The sequence below is a fragment of the Bubalus bubalis genome, chromosome 1 (assembly GCF_019923935.1).
Source record: "Bubalus bubalis isolate 160015118507 breed Murrah chromosome 1, NDDB_SH_1, whole genome shotgun sequence".
In the NCBI taxonomy this organism is placed as follows: Eukaryota; Metazoa; Chordata; class Mammalia; order Artiodactyla; family Bovidae; genus Bubalus; species Bubalus bubalis.
Window position 1 is genome coordinate 140,015,265 of NC_059157.1, and position 23,584 is coordinate 140,038,848.

At 40.0% G+C, this 23,584-nt stretch overlaps 1 protein-coding gene across 2 annotated transcripts in view; it reads left to right on the forward strand.

Moving 5' to 3' along the window:
• Positions 1-23,584, forward strand: part of NCEH1 (neutral cholesterol ester hydrolase 1) — a 69,294-nt gene that overhangs the window by 36,238 nt on the left and 9,472 nt on the right. Inside the window, exons 2-3 of one of the 2 annotated variants that reach the window (XM_006068412.4) lie at positions 6,784-7,012; positions 9,907-9,976. In XM_006068412.4, the coding sequence (XP_006068474.1) occupies positions 6,784-7,012; positions 9,907-9,976 (299 nt within the window). The remainder of the gene's footprint in view (positions 1-6,783; positions 7,013-9,906; positions 9,977-23,584) is intronic. The other variant, XM_044944696.2, reaches the window with a different exon arrangement.

A 23,584-nucleotide genomic window follows, 5' to 3' on the forward strand; every position in this document is an offset into this window, starting at 1 on the left:
TACATGTACTCTGTGCGTGCATGCTCAGTCCTCAGTAGTGTCCAACTCTTTGCAACCTCATGGACTGTAGCCCACCAGTCTCCTCGGTCCATGGAATTATCCAGGCAAGAATACTGGAGTGGGTTGCCATTTTCTACTCCAGGGAATCTTTCTGACCCAGGGAAGCAGATTGGCAAGCAGATTCTTTATCACTGCACCACCTGGGAAGTCCTTACACATACTAGTCAGGACCTCACTAATACTTGTTGAATTATTGTTGCCTGACTTTTGGTAGTTTCTTGACACAAACATTGAAGTTGTTTGTAGAAAAAAGGTACTGCATTAGTGAGTCACAGGTGATCTGTACAGTGTTAAAAAGTGCAGGTCATGTCATTTGCACACCAATAGAAATAAATAAATATGCATTTTAAAGTATACTCAAACTTTACAATGTTTAAAAAATGTGACCAGACTATGGCTGATTCTTGTTGATGTATGACAGAAAACCACAAAATTCTGTAAAGCAATTATCCTTCAATCAAAAAATTTAAAAAAAAAAAAAATGTGACTGGGACTTCCCTGGTGCTCCAGTGGTTAAGAATCCACCTTCAGTGCAGGGGCCATGGGTTCTATCCTTGATGGGGTAACTAAGCTCCCACATACCGTGAGACAACTAAACCCATGCACCATAACTACTGAGCCTGTGGGCCACAACTAGAGAGAAGCCCAGGTGCCCCAGAGAAGAACCTGTGTACCACAGCTGAAGATCCCCAAGTGCTGCATCTAAGACCTGAAGCAGTCAAAATAAATACATTTTCTTTTAAATGTGACTTTATGGTCATGCAGATAAGTTTGTTCTATGAAATTGTTGTCCTATAACAGGCAGGAAAAAGGCAGAATCTGGAGAGGAGAATTAGAAAACTGCATGACAGGATGAAATGGCCATCACAGGAAAAGTTGGAGAACCACTTGTGTGGAATACCAACTTTTGAATGTGAGAAGTAAAGCAGGTAGTGAGTTATAATAGATGCTCCAGGTATCTAATGTGGTTGGTTTGTGTTGAAAGTTGATCACACACTGAGTTATTGATGTGTGTGGAGTGTACTAGGACTTTTCCCCACCTCTCCCTCCCACTTTGACATGAGCATATGAGTGAACTTTTTAGAGATAAAAATTTTACATCTTTTTAACCTGTAATAATTTCAGGTAATCATTGTGGTCCTAATAACAAATTATGTAATGGGAAAAAAACGATCATCTCAGTTTCCCTAGAAACATGGGGCTGTCTATCCCTAGGCTCACATTTCATCATGCAGGATTTTCCAGATCAGTGATGTGACAGTAACAATAGAAGGCTTAGTAAAAGCCAGGTACTATTCTAGTACCTGTTTTTACTTTTTTAAGCATCACAACAATCTTTTCAACCAATTAGTATTATTATTTCCGTTTTATATATGAGAAATTGAAGCACGGAGAGGGTTAGTAACTTGCCTGAGATCCCACTGCTGGCAGTTGGGGAAGCTGGGCTTTTAACCCAGGCATCACTGTGGAGTCTATGCTACTGACTTTGGTGTTTGACATGACTCTTGTTGTTATTGTTCAGTCTCTAAGTCATGTCTGACTCTGCGACTCCATGGACTACAGCATGCCAGGCTTCCCTGTCCTTTACTATCTCCTGAAGTTTTTTCAAATTCATGTCCATTGAGTGATGCCATCTGACCATTTTCACCCTCTGCTGCCTTCTTCTTTTGCCCTCAGTCTTTCTCAGTATCAGGGTCTTTTCTAGTGAGTTGACTGTTTGCATCAGGTGGCCAAAGTATTGGAGCTTCAGCATCAGTCCTTCCAATGAATATTCAGGGTTGATTTCCTTTAGGATTGACTGGTTGGTTTTCCTTGCAGTCCAAGGATCTCAGCAGTCTTCTCCAACACCACAATTCAAAAGCATCATTCAGCCTTCTTTATGGTCCAGCTTTCATATCTGTTCTTGACTACTGCAAAAGCCATAGCTCTGACTATATGGACCTTTGTCAGCAAAGTGATGTCTTTGCTTTTTAATATACTGTCAAGGTTCGTCATGGTTTTTCTTCCAAGGAGCAAGCGTCTTTTAATTTCATGGCTGAAGTCACTGTCAGCAGTGTTTTTGGACCCCAAGAAAATAAAACCTGACACGAACATGCCTCTTACATTGAGCCTCTATTGCCATGCTCTGCATGCCTCCACTTCCCTTGATTACATTTTCTTCCATAGGCATTTGTCCAACACTTTCACATCTTGGTTTCCTATCCTTTTCCTTACTGTTCACGCTTCATCTTGTGTGTGTGTACACTCAATCATGTCTGACTCTTTGCTCCCTATGGACTGGGGCCTGCCAGGCTCCTCTGTCCATGGGATTGTCTCAGGCAAGAATGCTTAGTGGGTTGCCATTTTGTTCTCCAGGGGATCTTCCTGACCCAAGGATTAAACCCAAATCTCCTGCATTGGCAGGTGGATTCTTTACCACTGAGCCGCCTGGGAAGCCCCTTCATCTTCTATTAAGGCACAATTCAAAATAGATGCCTTACTGAATTTCATCTCACCAAGAAGAGGCACAAGTAATTCTTTCCTTTTCTGGGCTTGTGCAACCCTTTATCTAGGTTTCTCTTACTAAACTTGTATTACTTAACTAACTAACATCAGCTATTCGTTTACAGTTCTTGGTTCTCTTCTATTTCTCTAAGCTCCAGAAGATTGTCTTTGTCTCCCCCTTAAGTTTCCCTTTCCATTGAATATATTTTCTTATTTGAATGATGAATGAATTAGCAGAGAACATTCCCATTCATAAACACAAAAATGAACAGAGTATAATTTAAGCAGAGTATAGTTTTTGCTTGACTTCCTTTCATTTTTGCTTGTCCTATGACCTTTGGTCATCAGACCCAGGTAGGGAACCCGTGGCCAACCTATTTTGTATATCTGGTTCTACTAAGGTGTAATGAGTATCTCCACCTCCTCAGGCAGAATTCCCTTCTAGATCCTGGAATAGTTATGGGGCAAGTTTTAAGACATCTAGCATTGCCTTAGGGTACTTAAGCTAACCAAGACTGGGTCAATTCACAACCCATGAAACTCTTAACGCTTGGAATGCTTCTTTGTGCTACTGGAGTTTTCTGGCTACTTCTAAAAAGGTTTCAGGAAACAACAACTTGAGAATGTCTCTTGGGTGGATCTGAATCTCATTTCATGAACTCAAGAATGCAAGAAGTATAACTTGATCTATATTTCAAGCCTTTATTCTTTAGGTAGAACTTAATTCCAATGAATTTAGGTATTCCTCCATCACTGTTTTCTTTCAGGTTTTGGGGTGTTTTATACGTTGAGACATAATACTTAGGGTGGTGGGGGGAGGCATTTGGGTACACATCCTCAGCCCACATTCCTGTTCCACCTGGTCCTTGGTGTTTGGTTCCTACAAGTTGTCCTTGGATATCCTTTGTTCTTACTTATGAGAGCCTTTTAGATCTATTAGTGCTCTCTTCTGTTCCTGTTGGACCCTTGAGAATGTGTCATGGGTCGTGGATAATGGAGTTGTCTCAGAAACGTCTGCAAGACATTCATGCAACCTTGCTATTTTTGTGCCTTTTGGGCACATGGAATTCTTCTGCTGCTCCTGCACCATCTGGAGCCCAAGGAGCTCTCTGAGGTCATTTGAGGCACCACATTCCTAGACATATCCTGAAGTCAGTCTTCCTGAGAGTCTTGCCTTTTTCCAGGGTTCTGTCTTGGGCATGAGACACATGTCTATTGCTCTCAGATTCCATAGACATATCTGAGGGTTGCTGTGTCCCAAGATTCTTTTTTTGTTGAATCTCAGATATCAATCCTTACTTTCCTCATTTCATCTCCAATACTTTCTCCTTCCATCTGCCACCACCTAGTTTGGAGATTCACTTTCTATTCAGGCGACTTCTTATTCATCATGCAGTCTTCTAAATTGATGTCTGTTTTTTGTTTCAATTTTCCAAAGGATGTAGGCTTTTGAAAATTAAAAGCAGGAAAACACTCCTGTTTCTTTGCTATTTGTTCTCATATCCCTTCCTTGAGGTAACAACTACAGAAAGGCTTGGCTACTGATTTTATTTGCCAGACAGTAGGGATAGGAGGGGAGTAGTGAGAAAAGCTAAGGAAAGCAATTGATATTAGGGGGAAACGTTGCATACCATTCACAGTTTTATCATGCCACACAATATCACATACACATGAGAATGTCATCCTATCCTGGATAGTTTTCAGAGCAGCTTCCTGGGCGCACACTGTTCTCAACAAGCATCTCTGGGGTAATTCTGTATGTCCTGCAGCCCTCTCATAGTTCCTGGAATCCAACTTCTATACTGGTTAATCTCTAAGCTTCTTTTCTCTCTTCCTCAGAAGGAGGAAAATAATAGAACTATAACCAGAATTTAACAACCTCTCCTTACACTGTAGGCACTCAGGCAGTGATAACTATTATTAATAATAGTAATAATAAATTGGTTAATGACAGATTACTGTTTGATTGTCTCTATTTTCAAATTTTGAAACAAACTCACTATTATCTGTAGGATAATGATTTTTCATTCTCAAATTTATCAATGAATTCCAAATATTAGCACAATTTTTACACCCATCTAGCCTAAGATGCATCTACTTACCTTTTTCTCCTTCATAAACAAACTGTCCCTTCTCCAATGAGCACTTTTGTCCCTTGTCAATGTTGTGAACAATGCAGATAGTTGTTCAGAAACCCCATTAATGTCAGTGATCATAAGCTAATACAGTAGAAGTGCTTTAGGAAAGGTATGGGCAGATTGAGGTAAGTCTGCATGCAATCAGAGCATGCAATACATAAGGGAAACCAGGGGTAGATTCTATGTAAAATGAATAATCTACTGTAATCTGTTTTGTAAAGATAGTTCACTTGTTTTACAGCTTTCCTTTAGTGAAGAAACTCATATAATTTGTTTTAAATATTTAATAAAGTCTTCATTTAGCTAAAAGCAAAAAATGTAGTCCATAAAGTAACTGAGCCAAGCCTGCCATTTCTTTCTTCATATTTTATTGTTTCATGCCTATTGAGCTACTTTGGCTGTGAGAAATAGAATTGATCTTGTGTGTTCTCTGTTAAGTCACAAGGGTTTGTCATGTGAAGTCTAGAAATCTTAGTGAATACAGAGATTCTCAACTAGGTCCCAGTGAATCTCTGCATTCCCCCATTAGACTGATGTGTTACCACAAAACTCAAATGATGATTACCTCTTCCTAGTTTGCCAAAGACTTTAAACCTTTAATCTTATGATTAGACTCCTCTGTATATGTGTGTGTGTGCACAAACACATTTATTTGTTTCATATCAAGAACAGTAAAAGTTGTTTTAACTTTTTCAATAAATTGGTCAATTGATACACACTGAAATTGAGTTATTTTATTAATATTCATTTGCTTTGCTGGTGCATATATTGGCAGCCAATAGATATTAATGGAATTGCTGGAAAAACTGTTCATGGTTAGATAAATCGCTTCTGGTTCTTGCTTTTCATGAACACTGGCTAATTGTTCTATAATGCAGTCTTTCCAGCTCTTTTCACGGCAGGACATTGTATACAGTAATAATATTTTATATGAGACAGTGGGGTAAACAGCTCAGGAACTTGGCTGCCCAGGGACAGAGAGGATCAGTGTCATGGCACATGTGTGTCCTCTTCAAGGCATAATAGTGTGCTCCATGCATGTGCTGGGAAGCTGTATTATGGTGTATTGCAGACTACATATAGCTCTTATTTCTACTCATTACATTGTCTTCTTGATCTTATGATGGCATTAAATATTTCACTAATCGTCAGTGTTCTGTTTCATATTCTGCAGAAGCACACTGTTAAATCTTCAGCTGCTCCCCTTCAAATTTTTCAAATTTTGAAACAAACTCACTATTATCTGTAGGATGATTTTTCATTCTCAAATTTATCAATGAATTCCAAATATTAGCACAATTTTTACACCCATCTAGCCTAAGATGCATCTACTTACCTTTTTCTCCTTCATAAACAAACTGTCCCTTCTCCAATGAGCACTTTTGTCCCTTGTCAATGTTGTGAACAATGCAGATAGTTGTTCAGAAACCCCATTAATGTCAGTGATAGATAGTTTGAGAGCCACTAGGAGATACAGTTGGGATCTTCCCTGGTGGCTCAGACAGTAAAGCATCTGCCTACAATGTGGGAAACCTGGGTTCGATCCCTGGGTCAGGAAGATCCCCTGGAGAAGGAAATGGCAAACCACTCCAGTACTCTTGCCTGGGAAATCCCATGGACAGAGGAGCCTGGTAGGCTACAGTCCATGGGGTCGCAAAGAGTCTTTTATGTGTATTCAAATAAAGTATTTTTCCTTCACTCCTAGTATGTTATTGGAAATGTGATGTGCTAATTTAGGGTGAGGAAAGGGACTAAAAACTGGAATTCACAGTTCCCAGGTTTGAGTTGCAGAACTTCCAATTAACCAGCAAGATGGGCACATTCAGCTAATTCCTAAGCCTACTTGATAAAACAAGACTAGTGACATATTTTCCCACTCAGAGATTATCTGAAGATCAAAGAAGATCTCATATAAGAAAATACTCTGGAAGCTCAAGGAATGAAAGATAGATACATTGTGTTATTTTATTGAAAGTGGCCAGTGAGTGCTCAAGCGTAATGGCAAATGCATGTAAGAATTCAAATGCTGAGGGTTGGTGAGTTTGGCTCAGGTGACGACAGAGCTGATGCAACTCTCCTTAATCCTCCCCTCATCCTCCAGAGCAACCTGATACACTACCTGGGCCTCAGCCATCATCTGCTCGCGCTGAACTTCATCATCGTTTCTTTTGGCAAGAAAAGCGCATGGTCGTCTGCTCAGGTGAAGGTGACCGACACTGACTTTGATGGTGTGGAAGTCAGAGTGTTTGAAGGCCCTCCAAAACCAGAAGAGCCTCTGAAACGCAGCGTTGTTTACATCCATGGAGGAGGCTGGGCCTTGGCCAGCGCAAGTATGTCCTCACCTTTAGGTTGTTTGGGGTTGTGGCTGGCCCTGGCAGAGATGTATGACTGGGTTGACTTTCTTACTGGGTGAGGAGAAGGGGACCACTGGACTTCATCCCCCTGGCAGTCCCAGTTATCCCTACCATCCCAGCAAAGTTATTCATAGCACCCCCTCCTCCCCACTTTCCATTCTTGAAAGGATCCTGGTTTGGATGATTAATTATATAGCTACCCTACACCAAGAGTTTTGCCTGTTTGTTAATTCAGGCAGACTGTTTTGAAAATATTTCCTGTAATCTAAATCATACACTAACTTATTGTGAAGTAGTGTGGCTGCTTTCTATACCCAAACAAGGTAAAGTTGGGCCAGAGTATAAGGCAGGTATCTGTAGCTCTAGACCAACTTGTGTTCTGAAGACATCTTTTATGAAATAGAACAAGGATTTCTGTGTATACATGTTAACTCATCAACATTTCATCTGCTTATGAAACCAAAGATGAAAATATAAAATGTATGCCCCAGTTAAAGGGAAATGACCTTGAAAAGTTCAAGAACATTCTTTTTAGCATTGGATAACTTTCATGAGCAGAATACACATTAAAAATTGCAGGCAGCCAAGTGGAGCAGCCAGTGAAAAGCATACTAAGGAGGACAGATAAGGGCCTTACCTCTGCTCATAATTATTACGGAGCTACTTTCTCATCTTCAGCCCAGAGATTATTTTCATACATTAAGTTTAAAGGCTATGGTGGGACTTCCTTGGTGGTCCAGTAGCTAAGACTCCACAATGCCAATACAGGGCGCCTAGCTTCAGGGAACTACATCCCACATGTTGCAACATGCCACAGTTAAAATCCAGTGCAGCCAAATAAATAAATGTTATTGTTTTTAGTCACTCAGTCATGTCCAGCTCTTTGCAACTCCATGAACTGTGGCCCACGAGGCTTCTGTGTCCATGGAATTCCAGACCAAAATACTGGGGTGGGTTGCCATACCCTTCTCCAGGGGGTCTTCCTGACCCAGGGATTGAGCCTGGGTCGCCTCCTTTGCAGGCAGATTCTTTACTGGCTGAGCCACCAAGGAAATTAAATAAATAAATAACAGTAAATTTAAAAAAAAAAAGGCAAAGGCAACTTGTTCTGATTTGTCTTAAAAAAAAATAAAAAAAGTGGCAAAGGCCAAAAAGTGTAACTTTCTCTAGTAATCTCATTTCATTTAACTCCATATTCATTATTTATTCTATTATTCATTGATTTGTTCATATTTCCAACAGATGATTACTGAATATGTAGGTCTGCCCAGGGCTGAGAAGTTTCCTGGGTTATAGGACTTTGTGTATAGAACCTCAAACAGTTGTGTGCAAACCTGGACCTTTGGTCACTCTAATGTGTGCTAGATGATGGGAATACAAAAATGAGTAAAACAGAGTCTCTGCCCTAGAAAGGATAGCATCTGTAGCATTGCACGCTTGCCAGGAGAGACAGTACACCAGAGGCCAGGATGTGGAAGTGCCAGGAATGGTATGGATTATGAGTCAGCCTAGCCTTTTCCACACAATTTTGACTCATCAGTCCTGTCAGAGAGGAAAGGCTCAGTCTGGAGGAGATATGCAACTGTTTATGTAGTTATTGAATTTCTGGTTCTAATACTGCCTTGGAAAGTCTATAAATAAGGTATTTTGTGGCTTTCTGTTGAGACAATCTAGCACTTAATGTAAGAATATTAATATATCCAAAGAACAAGGGATTAAAGTGTTACATATTAAAATATGTAAAAACTTTTGGATTCTCTTTCTAAGAAATGCTAAGACTTCCTAAAACTCTATTTGTTGTATGTTGGTTTAAACGGAATACCATAGTTTTCAAGTTGGTGACTTTTCTGAATCACAGCAAATGAGGGTATTAAAAGAAAAATGTTGGGGTTCTAAGGAGGAACTGCTTATTCACTATGATTTTTAGAAAGGCATATCTCTTTGAAGAATTACAAAATCAGAATGAATCTAATGTACTTTTTTTTAAATATAAATTTATTTATTTTAATTGGAGGTTAATTACTTTACAATATTGTATTTGTTTTGCCATACATCAACATGAATTCGCAACAGGTATACACGTGTTCCCCATCCTGAACCCCCCTCCCTCCTCCCTCCCCGTACCATCCCTCTGGGTTGTCTAAGTGCACCAGCCCCAAGCATCCAGTATCATGCATCGAGCCTGGACTGGTGATTCGTTTCATATATGATATTATACATGTTTCAATGCCATTCTCCCAAATCTTCCCACCCTCTCCCTCTCCCGCAGAGTCCATAAGACTGTTCTATACATCAGTGTCTCTTTTGCTGTCTCGTACACAGGGTTATTGTTACCATCTTTCTAAATTCCATATATATGCATTAGTATACTGTATTAGTGTTTTTCTTTCTGGCTTACTTCACTCTGTATAATAGGCTCCAGTTTCATCCATCTCATTAGAACTGATTCAAATGTATTCTTTTTAATGGCTGAGTAATAGCCCATTGTGTATATGTGCCACAGCTTTCTTATCCATTCATCTGCTGATGGACATCTAGGTTGCTTCCATGTCCTGGCTATTGTAAACAGTGCTGTGATGATCTAATGTACTTTATATAGACGATTATGAAAGAAATTTTTAGTTAACAACACATTTGAAGGTAATCTTGTATGGCTTTCCTGTTATTTATAGCAATTGCATTTTATCAGAAACCAGGTTAATTCTTTTGTATTTGTACTTGTAACTCTGTTAATGAGATGTATGGTCATATTTACTTTTTATTGTTCTTACCATTAATAACTTAAGTCTGAGTCAGTTAGCAGAATTTAAGAATGGACAGTATTAAATAGACTGCATTATAGTGAGTGATTGCTCTCTTGTCTCTTTTAGAAATCAGGTATTATGATGAACTGTGCACAGCCATGGCTGAGGAATTGAATGCTGTCATTGTCTCCATTGAGTAAGTAATTAATAATTGTCATACAAGAAAATTTAATAAAGGATCCTAAGTAACTATCTAGTTACTTTATTTTATAAGTGATAAAATGTAAATTAAAGTCCAGAGAGGTGAACTGATCTTCCTGAGGTCACAAAAAATTATTTCTGATGTAACTTAGAATTTCTTCAACTAGCTTTATAATGCCTCAAATTATCTTTTTTTACTTTAGTTTTAGAAACTTCTGGAAAAGGAATTAACTGAGATTTTTGAGAGAAATATACAATCCGTTATCTATGCAGTCAGTTTGATTACCACCTTTTATATCTAAAAACCAATAAGCACTGTAAGAGAATCTGTCCTACATCCAAGAGTTGGAAAAGGTATTCTCCTGGAGTCAGGTTCTATAACTCAGACCTTGTAAACAGTGATGTGTTCACTGTTCTTAGTATAGCCTATTATTATCATTGTTAGAATTAGTATCAGTGTTTTGCGTTGCTTCTACCAGTTCTGTATTAGCTGTTTTTCCAGGAGTTTGTGATGGACAGGGAGGCCTGGCGTGCTGCTATTCATGGGGTCACAAAGAGTCGGACATGACTGAGCAACTGAACTGAACTGAACTGGGAAACTAAGAAGAATGTGCCCAAAGAAAGGCAATGCCAAAGAATGATCAAACTACCCCACAATTGGACTCATGTCACGTGCTAGCAAAGTAATGCTGAAACTTCTCCAAGCCAAGCTTCAACAGTACGAGAACCGTGAACTTCCAGATGTTCAAGCTGGATTTAGAAAAGGCAGAGGAACCAAAGATCAAATTGCCAACATCCACTGGATCATCAAAAAAGCAAGTGAGTTCCAAAAAAATATCTACTTCTGCTTTACTGACTATGCCAAAGCCTTTGACTGTGTGGATCACAACAAACTGTGGAAAATTCTGAAAGAGGTGGGAATACCAGACCACCTGACCTGCCTCTTGAGAAATCTATATGCAGGTCAGGAAGCAACAGTTAGAACTGGACATGGAACAACAGTTTGGTTCCAAATCGGGAAAGGAGTATGTCAAGGCTGTATATTGTCACCCTGCTTATTTAACTTATATGCAGAGTATATCAAGAGAAATGCTGGACTGAAGCACAAGCTGGAATCAAAACTGTTGGAAGAAATATCAGTAACCTCAGATATGACACCACCCTTATGGCAGAAAGTGAAGAAGAACTAAAGAGCCTCTTGATGAAAGTGAAAAAGGAGAGTGAAAAAGTTGGCTTAAAGCTCAACATTCAGAAAACGAAGATCATGGCATCTGGTCCCATTACTTCATGGGAAATAGATGGGGAAACAGTGGCAGACTTTATTTTTTGGGCTCCAAAATCACTGCAGATGATGATTTAAGCCATGAAATTAAAAGACTCTTGTTCCTTGGAAGAAAAGCTATGATCAACCTAGACAGCATATTAAAAAGCAGAGACATTACTTTGCCAAAAAGGTCGGTCTAGTCAAAGCTTTGGTTTTTCCAGTGGTCATGAATGGATGTGAGAGTTGGACTGTAAAGATCGCCGAGTGCTGAAGAATTGATGCTTTTGAGAAGTGTTGAGAAGTGTTGGAGAAGACTCTTGAGAATCCCCTGGACTGCAAGGAGATCCAACCAGTTCATCCTAAAGGCAATCAGTCCTGAATATTCATTGGAAGGACTGATGCTGAAGCTGAAACTCCAATACTTTGGCCACCTGATGGGAAGAACTTATTCATTGGAAAAGACCCTCATGCTGGGAAAGATTGAAGGCAGGAGGAGAAGGGGATGACAGAGGATGAGATGATTGGATGACGTCACTGACCCAATGGACATGAGTTTGAGTATACTTCAGGAGTTGGTGATGGACAGGGAAGCCTAGTGTGCTGCATTTTATGGGGTCACAAAAAGTTGGACACAACTGAGTGACTGACCTGAACTGAACTGAAGAATGTGAAAAATAGTTTTAACAACTGCAGTGATTGTAGTCACACAAAAATCATGGTGTTCCATGGCAGGCATGGTGCAGGTGCTATGTGTACACTGTTTCTCCTCCTTCAGATCTTTGTCCAAATATTATCCTTTCAACGAGGCCTTCTTTCACACCCCTAAAATTTCAGTCCATTCTTCTTCTGTTTTATTTTCCTCCAAAATTATCAATTATAATTCTCCAAATTTTCAAAACTATCTCCAATTATCAGTGGACTGACAGACCATATATATAACTTATTATGTGTTTATTGTATCAGGTAGAAATAGAAGATGTAAATTTTGTGAAGACAGAGATTTTAGGGATGGTTGTCTGTTTTGCTCATAGCTGATCATTAGTGTCTGGAATTGTCCCTGGCAGATAGAGGACATTTATGATATTGTGATTTGTAAGAGATACATGTTTGGTCATACCAATGATCAAATATATATTTTTCATATGTACTTGGTATTCATCCAAAGTTCCTGGCTCACAGCTCCCCAGATCCTTGAAATTTCCTGTATTCAGAGTATTAAAGATGTCTTTGTTTTGTGAGTGAGATGACCTTTGGAAGCACCTAAGGATGGGGATACTGGTTGCCAGGAGAACCAACTATGTGATTAGAGGGCTGGAACTTTCCTACAGCCTGGTCTCTGAGGAGGGGAGAGGGGCTGGAGGCTGAATCAATTGCCAGTGGCCAGTGATTTAATCAGTCATACCTATGTAATGAATCTTCCATGAAAACCCAAAGGACAGGGTTCAGAAAGCTTCCACTTGGTGAACACATGTAAATGGGAGAGTGGTACACCTTTGAGAGGATGTGGAAGCCCTGAACCCTTCCCATGTACCTTTCCCTTCATATCTCTTCCATCTGGCTGTTCCTGAGTTGTATCCTTTTATAATAAATCAGTAACCTAGAGAGCAAAACGTTTCTCTGAGTTCTGTGAGCTGCTCTAGCAAATTAATTGAGCCTGAGGAGGAAGTTGTGGAACCCTCTGATTTATAGCCAGGTGGTCAGAAGTATAAGTAATAACTTGGACTTGGGATTGGCAGCCTCAGTTGGAGGGATTGTTGGAACCTCCCATCTATAACTTGCTGAGAAGCATAGGTGATTACTTGGACTTGTGTCCGGTGTCTGAAGTAGGGGGGGATCTACAGTTTTGTAGGTGGTGGTTTAGTCACTAAGTTGTATCCAACTCTTTGTGACCCCATGGACTGTAGCTTACCAGGCTTCCCTGTCCATGGCATTTTCCAGGAAATAATACTGGAGTAGGTTGCCATTTCCTTCTCCAGGGGATCTTCCCAACCTGACCCAGGCATTGAACCAAGGTCTTCTGCATTTCAGGTGGTCTCCTGCATTGCAGGCAGATTCTTTACTGACTGAATCACAGAGAACAAATGTTGATCCCTTAATCTTTGGAATCTGATTCTATCTCCAGGTAGATACTCTCAGAATTGAGTTGAACTGTAAGACACCCAAATGATGTTTGGTGCATTGCTTGATGGAGGTATGGGACAAGCCCCTCCCCTACCCCAGCCCCACCCCCCACCCCCCCTCAACAAACAAACACACATTGAAAATTAGTCACAAAACACCAGAAGAGCATTTAATACCTATTTATGGAATGAATGAATAAAGAGTTTTGCTTAGCTCTCATAAAAGTCATCCAAAATAAGTATTTTGATAATTTTCCTCATAGATGAGGAATTTGAGGTCCATAAAGTTAAGTAATCTCTGTGAAGTCACATAGGTGGAGTGAAGAATTAAATAAATCAGGTGGACTCACACCCTAGGTTCCTATGCTTCTTTGAGCCAGAATTAAATTAACATTAAAGGGCTTCTGGTTCAAGATGGTGGAGTAGAAGGACATGTGCTCATCTCCTTATGTGAGAATACCAAAATTGCAAATAACTGTCAAACAACCACAGACAGGAGGGTGCTTGAACCCACCAAAAAGAGATACCCCACATCCAAAGACAAGAAGCCGCAGTGAGATAGTAGGAGGGGTACAATCAGATTAAGATCAAATCCCATAACTGCCAGGTGCGTGACCTACAAACTGGAGAATAGTAATACCAAAAACGTTCTCACATTGTTGTGAAAGTTCTGAGCCCCATATCAGGATTCCCAGCCTGGGGATCTGACAAAGGAACTGGGAGTCTCCAGGGAATCTGACCCTGAGGGTCAGTGGGATTTGATTAAGGGACTTTCACAGGACTGGGGGAAACAGAAACTCCAGTCTTGGAGGGTACAAAAAAAATCTTGTGCGCACCAAGACCCAGAGGAAAGGAGCAATGACCCCACAGGAAACTGAACCAAAACACCTTCTAGTGTTGGAGGGCCTCTGTGGAGGTTGGATCAGCAGGGGCTTACCACAAGGATGGGGCACTGGCAGCGGTAATCCTGGAAGGTCCCTCTTGGCATATGCCCTCTTGGAGGTCATTATTAACCCTACCATAGAGCCTGTAGTCTTTCATTTTGCTTGTTTTGTTTCTTAGATTCTACATATGAGTGCGACTAGGTGGTATTTTGGAGAAGGAAATGGCAACCCACACCAGTATTCTTGCCTAGAGAACCCCAGGGACAGAGAAGTCTGGTGGGCTGCCATCTATGGGGTCGCACAGAGTCGGACACGACTGAAGTGACTTAGCATGCATGCATGCATGCATTGGAGAAGGAAATGGCAACCCACTCCAGTATTCTTGCCTGGAGAATCCCAGGGACAGAGGAGCCTGGTGGGCTTCCATCTACGGGGTCGCACAGAGTCGGACACGACTGATGCGCCTTAGCAGTAGCAGCAGAGCCTGTAGACCCCAGGACGGGGTTGCCTCAGGCACAACTACCAGGGAGGGAGTGCAATCCCACCCATCAGCATATAGTTGGACTAAAGCTTTACTGAGTAAGGCCCTGCCCACCAGAGCAAGACCTAGCTTTTACCACCCTGTCCCTCCCATCAAGAAGCTTAGAGAAATCTCTTAGCCTCATCCACCAGAGGGCAAATAGAAGAAGCAAGGAGAACTACAATCCCACAGCAGCTAGAAAGAAAACTACATTACAGAAAGTTAATAAGGTTGAAAAAGCAGAGTTATATCCCAGATGAAAGGACAATAATATAAAACCCCAGAAAAACAACCAAATGAAGTAGAGATAAGCTTCAGTATAATGATAGTAAAGATGATTCAGGATCTCAGAAACAGAATGGAGAAGATGCAAGAAATGTTTATCAAAGACCTAGGAGAACTAAAGAACAAACAAACAGAGATGAAAAATAGCCTAAAAGGAATCAATAGCAGAATAACTAAGACAGAAGAATGGATAAGTGACTTGGAGGACAGAATGGTGGAAATCACTGCTGCAGAACAGAATATAGAAAAAAGAATGAAAAAAAATGAAGACAGCCTATGAGACCTCTGGGGCAACATTAAACACACCAACATTTTCATTATAAGGGTTCCAGAAGAAGAAGAGAGAGAGAAAGGATCTGAGAAAATATTTGAAGAGGTAATAGCTGAAAACTTCCCTAACATATGAAAGAAATAGTCAACCAAGTCCAGGAAGCACAGAGAGTCCCAGGTAGGATAAACCCAAGGAGAAACACCCCAGTACACATAGTAATCATGCTTGGGGCTAGTGCACTGGGACAACCCGGAGGGATGGTATGGGGAGGGAGGAGGGAGGAGGGTTCAGGATGGGGAACACATGTATACCTGTGGCGGATTCATTTTGATATTTGGCAAAACTGATACAATTTTGTAAAGTATAAAATAAAATAAAATTTAAAATAGAATCCAGAAGAAAAAAAACTCACAAAAATTAAAAGACAAAGGTAAAATTCTAAAAGTATCAAGGGAAAAATGACAAATATCATATAAGGGAACTCCCATCAGGTTATCAGCTGATTTCTCTGGCCCACTCTATAGGCCAGAAGGGAATGGCACAATATATTTAAAGTGATGAAGGGGAAGAACCTACAACCAAGAATACTCTGCCCAGCAAGAAGACTCTTATTCAGATTTGATGGAGAAATCAAAAGCTTTCCAGACAAGCAAAAATTAAGAGAATTCAACACCACCAAACCAGCTTTACGACAAATGTTAAAGGAACTTCTCTAGGCAGGAAACACAAGAGAAGGAAAAGACCTACAGAAAATAAACCCAAAACTATTAAGAAAATGGTAATAAGATCATACATATTGATAATTACCTTAAATGTAAATGGATTAAATGCACCAACCAAAAGACATAGCTGGATGGGCAGATAAAAACATGTGCATGTATGCACTTTCACTTACCACATCACTCTGCTTGACCCCTCAAATTGTATGTAATTATTTTATATTGTTAAGTTAATCATATTCCCACTATGGCTTACAATTATAATTGTCTTTTATTTTTTGTCTGGCTATTGATTGTGAAAACTGATAAACTTCTTTTATTATTGTGATTAAGTAACTATTACCCATTTAATACCATTGTATCATGATTGATAAACAGAAAAATAATAGAATTCTATATCATCAAAACTACCATTTAATAGAAAAACTTGTAATCACTTTTTAAAATCCAGATGCATATCAGAATTACCTCGGAATTTTTTGAAAAATACAAATGCCCAGGTATTGTTTTTTTTCCTCCAAAGCTCCAAATATGTTTCTAATGAACAGTCATGTTTAAAAACAACTGGACTATTTGATGATTTTATACTTTCATCTAGTTTGTTTCACTTTTTATATTTTATATTCAGTGCTCCCATTTCATATAGTTTATGTTTTCCAATTTTTCCAGCTCTTCTTTTTTTTTTTTGGTGTTCTTTCTCATCCTTTATCAAGAGTAGTAGAAAAACTTTTGTATACATATATATGGGGATTCCCTGGTAGCTCAGTGGTTAAAAAAAAAAAAAAAAAAAAAATCCCCCTGCAATGCAGAAGACGCAAGAGATGTGGGTTCAATCCCTGGGTCAAGAAGATCTCCTGGAGAAGGCAATGGCTTCCCACTCCAGTATTCTTGCCTGGAGAATTCCATGAACAGAGGAGCTTGGTGGGCTCTTTCGGGTATCAAAGAATCAGACACGACTGAGTGACTAACTTTTAGTTGGTGTGTGTGTGACTGTCCTGTCATATTGATCCAAGTGCAGCAGGAAGTATTAGTTATTGTACAAACTCTGCCTTGTTCTGCCAGAAGGCAACCAAGGGCCAGACAATTGTCAAGAACCACATTAGCCAAGGAAACAAGAGAGGCCCCAAGTTCCATTAAGACTTTACATAGGAGTCAACCTTCTACATCATTTTACTTATCTATTGATGGTACTTGTCTTTTGAATAAGTATCTCAGGTCTTTCACTGGCTCACAGGTGTATTGTTCTTCTGCTATGACCTGCAGGGTTTCTGCAAATCAGTCAGACCCAACTGAACAACTAAGCACACAAACACATACATATACATAAATAGTATGTATAATACATATATTTTAGAGAAAACTTATGAATTTTTGCCTAACTAAAAAATTTATGACATTTTGATTCTACTTGTTTGACTTGGTATCAATAGAATGCTACATTTCTTGTTTTTAAAAAGTAGATAGGCAACAAGCAACAGAGGTTTACCTTATAGCACAGGGAACTATAGTCAATATCTTTATAAGATATAAGATATAACCTATAATGGAAAATAATTGAAAAAACAAATATAACATTGAAGGAAGCTAATGATGACGAGTGACGGGTTTATGGCAACATTTGCCACTTTCCATGCCCTGACCTTGCCTTACCTTCCCTCTGCTTCTCTCTGCCAGCTGAGATCCCATTCACAGCTTATCTCTTCTTTGCCCCTACTCTAGATCAGGAACCTAAGGGAATCCTTGCCTCTCCAGTCCCTTGGAAGGGCTAGTCTCCAAAGTCATTGAAGCAGCTCTGACCCTGTGAACAAGAGTCTTAGTGGCAGCCTCCTCAGCAAATTTGACACTAGACAGCCCTGGACAACTTCCAGGCCATCCTGGATACTCATCAGGGCCTCCCAGATCACTCAAGGGGCCCTTGGTGCAATTTTATATTGCAGGAAGCATCAAGTAAACCTTTATATCATATGGCCTGGGCAGCTGGTCAGAGGAAGACTGCAGCTATTTAAGCAGATGAAACCCCATTATAGATCAAGGCCCTGAAGCTCAGTGCTAGTGAACTGGCCTCAGGGCCTCTTCAGTGGTTTCCTGTGTAGCTCCAGCTCCTCAAAGGCCTGAGGAAAGGATAGAAGGTGGTCTTGGTTTTACTTGGCACCATGAGGATTCTCCACATGAGCCTTATCTTCCAAGTGTTCTTTTAAGCCTAGGCGTATCATAAAACAAAGACAGATAGATAGGATGTTTTTAAGATTTTTTTAAAAGAAGTTAAATATAGAACAATAGAATGGGTCTGACTTGTTCAGTTGGGTCTGACAGAAACAGGGTTTCTGCAGGGTTTCTTTTACAGAAACCCTGCAGGTCACAGCAGAAGAACAATACACCTATGAGCCAGTGAAATACCTGAGACACTTATTCAAAAGACTACAGATCTCTTCAAGAAAATTAGAGTTACCAAGGGAACGTTTCATGCAGAGATGGGCACAATAAAGGACAAAAATGGTATGAACCTAACAGAAGCAGAAGATATTAAGAAGAGATGGCAAGAATACACAGAAGAACTATACAATAAAGATCTTCATGACCCAGATAATCACGATGGTATGATCACTCACCTAGAGCTAGACATCCTAGAATGCTAAGTCAAGTGGGCCTTAGGAAGCATCACTACAAACAAAGCTAGTGGAGGTGATGGAATTCCAGTTGATCTATTTCAAATCCTAAAAGATGATGCTGTGAAAGTGCTGCACTCAATATGCCAACAAATTTGGAAAACTCAGCAGTGGCCATAGGACTGGAAAAGGTCAGATCCAATCAGTCCATTCTAAAGGAAATTAGTCTTGAATATTCATTTGAAGGACTGATGTTGAAGCTGAAACGCCAATACTTTGGCCACCTGATGTGAAGAGCTGTCTCGTTTGAAAAGATTCTGATGCTGGTAAAGATTGAAGGAGGGAGGAGAAAGGGACGACAGAGGATGGGATGGTTGCATGGCATCACCAACTCAAGGGGCATGAGTTTGAGTAAACTCCAGGAGTTGGTGATGGACAGGGAGGCCTGTCCTGCTGCAGTTCATGGTGTTGCAAAAAGTCAAACTGAGCAACTGAACTGAACTGAACTGAATGAATAAATACACTTTGAGTTGGATTAATGACTTCAGAGAGTTGTTACAAGAATCGGTTTGGACATCTGAGATGAAAGGGCCTTGGATGCTCTAAGGCACTAGGCAAGTCTGGAGGCTCAGTGCCCTAGCCCATGTACAGAAAGGTCCAACTTGATTCATCAACATGTTTGGAACTCACAGAACTTTTCTTTGCAGCAATATTGAGCTAAGGTGATTAGGATCCATCCAGGCCAGCCACCCCTGAAGAGCCACATAACCTTTATGTTCTAGTTGAGGTATGGCCAACACCATATGACTGATGTTTCTCTTGGAAAGTATGTTCAGAGGTCTGATGTGGGACCATATTTCTTCTCACTGTTCACCTCTTTCTTCCTTCTTCTATTCCATAAATATCTATTGACTTCCTGTAGTGTGCCAGCTATTTTGTTAAATTCTGATGCATAACAGTGAGACAAACATAAACTCTGCCCTCATAGAGTATACAGTCTAGACAGGAAAGTAAATCTTGAACAAATAATGTTAATAATGTGATAAGTGATTTGAAATAGAAAGGGAAGTAGTAATGGAGGCATCTAATAGATAAGATGTTACCTAGTTTGAAGGTTTGAATTGCACTCCTAAGGATGAGCAGAACCTAGTTAAAAGAGTGAGTTGGTCATGGAAGTACAAAGTGGGGAAATAAGAGGGATTGGGAGGAAAGGAGGAGGATGAGAACATTAAGGAAATGAAACGAGAGGTGACTAATGGAGGGACTCATGCTTCTGGAAATAACTAAGGAAAATAAGAAATATGGGTGTATACCTGGGAGCCTTCAGAAATATGGTGGACTCTTGATTCTCTTGGAATTCCTTCTCCTAGCAGGGAGGCTGTCTGGACACAACTGCTCCTTATCCTTGAGGCTAACAGGAGTGGGTAGTGATGTCATGGCTTTGTTTCAGTGTGGGGATGGCCTTCTGGAAGGTTATATGTAATCTGAGGAAGCTGATAGGCAAGGGTTGAGGATGAAATCACTTCATATGAAGCACAACCATGAGCTGGAACTCCTGAGTTAACATCATTGGTATTGGCTCAAGATTCTGGGGACAGATCTAACAACTTCATCTTTATCTAACAAGGTAGATAAAGATCTCAAGGCATAAAAATAGGCCATGACTTCTATTCAGTAGCTTCAATAATGCTATGCTATTTTTACACATAATTGCACAATAAGTCTGCAGTATTCTTGCCTGGAGAATCCCAGGGACAGGGGAGCCTGGTGGGCTGCCGTCCATGGGGTCACACCGAGTCGGACACGACTGACGCGACTTAGCAGCAGCAGCACAATAAGTATTTGTGAAGTAAATGAAAGAGTTCACCTTATAATATCAAAAATACATGGATGTATCCTCATTTACATAATCTGGGAGGGAAGTTTATGTTTATAAGCTTGTTTTCATAAACTTCAGTGTAGTTTAACTACAGTTTATATGATGAAACACAATACTAAAACCATAAAACATCAGGGAGAAGGAATATTTAAATTTTTTGAAAGATAAGATGCTAATGTACAGCATGGGGAATATAGTCAGTGATATTGTATTAACTATGTATGGTGGCAAATGTTAACTAGACTTACTGTAGTCATCATGTCATAACATATATAAATGTCAAATCAGTGTGTTGTACATACAATATAATATTGTGTGGTCATTGTACTTCAACTACAAAAAGATAAAATGTAAGATAATAACAAAGTATTATTATGCTGGATATTATTAAATTCCAGCTTTTTTGGTTGTGAAAAATGGTTTCAAGTTGTGTTTTGCTTAAGTCTTTGCTACACTCAAACTTTCTGTTTTGTGTTGATGGAGACCTTTTCCCATCCACCAAATATCAGGTAGCACTATGCACAGAGAACTTAAAACCTGACAGAGCTGTAAAGAAGAACATTGCTCAGTAGACAGAAAGGAAGCTGGAATGTGTATCTTGGTCTGCTGCTAACAGAGTTACAAGCAATGGGACTTTTATGACTCTGTCTTCCTCATGCATAAGATTAGATGAGTGCAAGCTGACAAAATCACAAAGCTTCTCGGAGGCACAGTGAGACATACATGTTGATAGTTGTTCAAACAAGATACTGTGAAAGACACGATGTGACAGTCACCTCACTGTGACTTGCCCTCTGCTCCTTTTCCTGCTCTTCCTCCCTGTCCTGAGTGGAGAAATCCTCACGTATCACCCTGACTCAGGCAGCCCTGGGAGGTGGGCAGACTGAATTCTTGAGGGTTCCCTCTACGAAAGAGAAGATTTGTCCCAAACTTTCTTTTTACTCAGTCCAGGCCACTGTATTAGCAAACCTAAAGGCCAGTGTTACAAACAGTTTAATGCTACAGAAAGATATTGTGGCTTCTTTTTAAAAAGTAGGTTGTTTTAGATCCTTAACAATCATTAACTAATGAATGTCTCCTTTTTAGACATATTAAGGTAAAGTCTTCTTGACTCTGTTTTTGACTTAAAAAAAAAAAAAATCCACTGGCTTCTCTCTTGTGGTTTAGGCCTTTTAGAATTTGTAGGGAGGAGGGTGAAGCTGTACAGAAAGCCTGTGCTGTAAACAAGCAGTAAGGTAGGGAAGCTTAGTTCCACCCACACCTGCGCCCAGAGCTCAGTTTAACTTCTGAAATCACAGAGAAAGTAGGTCAGAGGGACTTTGCACCAAGCCTACTTGGGCTCCAGTGGCCCCCTGGGGGACTGCTTGGCTCTTCAGCGCCCCTTGAGGTTAAAGGCAAGGTTTGTATCTGAATGGGGGAACGGAGGCTGGGGATCTCCCAGCTGTGTCCATAGAGAAGCCTTAACTTGTAAACAGTATTAGGGAATCACATTGTTTGAATGAATCATAATTCTAGGATCAGTCACTCCTAGGATTTTGGTGATACATCCTGACATCTGTCAGTTCTTTTGAATGTACTTATTGTCCAATCAACCAAGTTTTTGTTAAGCTCAGCTCTCCCTTGCTGAATGACTGATAGTCAAAGCTATCTCTGGAGGCAATTCTGAGAGAAGAAACAGAAAGGAAAACGCTTCCTCAACCTTTATGCACAAACATTATTGCACAAATGAAAAGAGAAACAATTATCTATTCACAGTGTTTCATAATTTTATTTTAAATTTTATTATGTATTCTTCTAAAGGAAAGGAAGCTTTACCTATTAGAAGAATAAATAGATTCTTCCTCTGGAGTTGTCTCCCTCAAACAGCACAGTAAGAGTGTAATTGTTGATTTGTTTCAGATAACCCCTGCTGAACATACAGGTTCTTTAAGACTGAGCAAAATATTAACATTTTTCATGTTCTCAAGATGAATCTATTGAGCTCTTCTTGGGAGACAGTAAAAAGGGGGAAAAAAGGTGGGGGCAGAGGGCAAAAAAGGAATGTGATTTTGTCTTCCTCTTGAATCAAATAGGAGTAGAATTTCATTCCAGAATATCATGTGTACCTTTCACCCACCTGGCACTGCATGAATAGAACTCAGTGTCCTTGCCCACTGCAGAAGGCTGTCCTGGTGTTTCCAGGCCAGGTTATTTTGAGGAAGATGCACTTTATAACACTCTCAGAACACTAGTGTCACTCAGGGATTCTATTTCCAGAGTCATCCCCCCTCAACTCTGGACTCATGTATCTACCTTTGACTTAAGGAGGAGTTTGTCAGTCTTTCTGAGCATTGCTCCATCTCTCTGCTCACTGATAAAGTAGGTAATGAATTAATAGATTGTGGAAATGGCACTGCTTATACCTGGACCACTTTAGTACATAATTATGACTTTCTGTCTATTCCTAGAAGCTGGCATGTCTGTTATGACTTATTGTAAGAGAGACTTTGAGGGCTCCAAAAAAGGAGAGCTGCATTTGGCCAGGCTCTTAGAAGTTTTCATGGAGGAAGCTGCATTTGAGATGAGACTTAAAGAATGGGAACATTTGATATGGAATTGCTGGGTGAAGGGCACATGGGATGGAGAAAGGGATCAATGCTTTGGGAACAGGAACAGGAAGATGTGTTCAGAGGATACTGATGGTACGGCTGGATTCAGTGATATTTCAGAACCCTGGCATCACTTGGAGGACTTTTTCTTCAAATACAGATATGTTGGGCCCCACCTCAGATCAAATGGAATGTTTTGTAGAGGAGCTCAAACCTCAGTGTTTTGTTTTTTATAAATCTCCCAAGATTATCCTAAAGTGCATACAGAGCTGAGAAACTCTGAGCTATGCAGGGCCTACAGACAGCCCTTGGAGACATGCCTGAAGAGTAGGTGATTAAGGAACAATTTCTTTTTTTAATGTCTTTAAAGGTATATGGCTTAATATTTCCCTTACTATAACACTGCTGCTGTAATGACAGATTTTACATATAAAAGGTATAAAAATTAAAATTTTGTTTGGGATGAA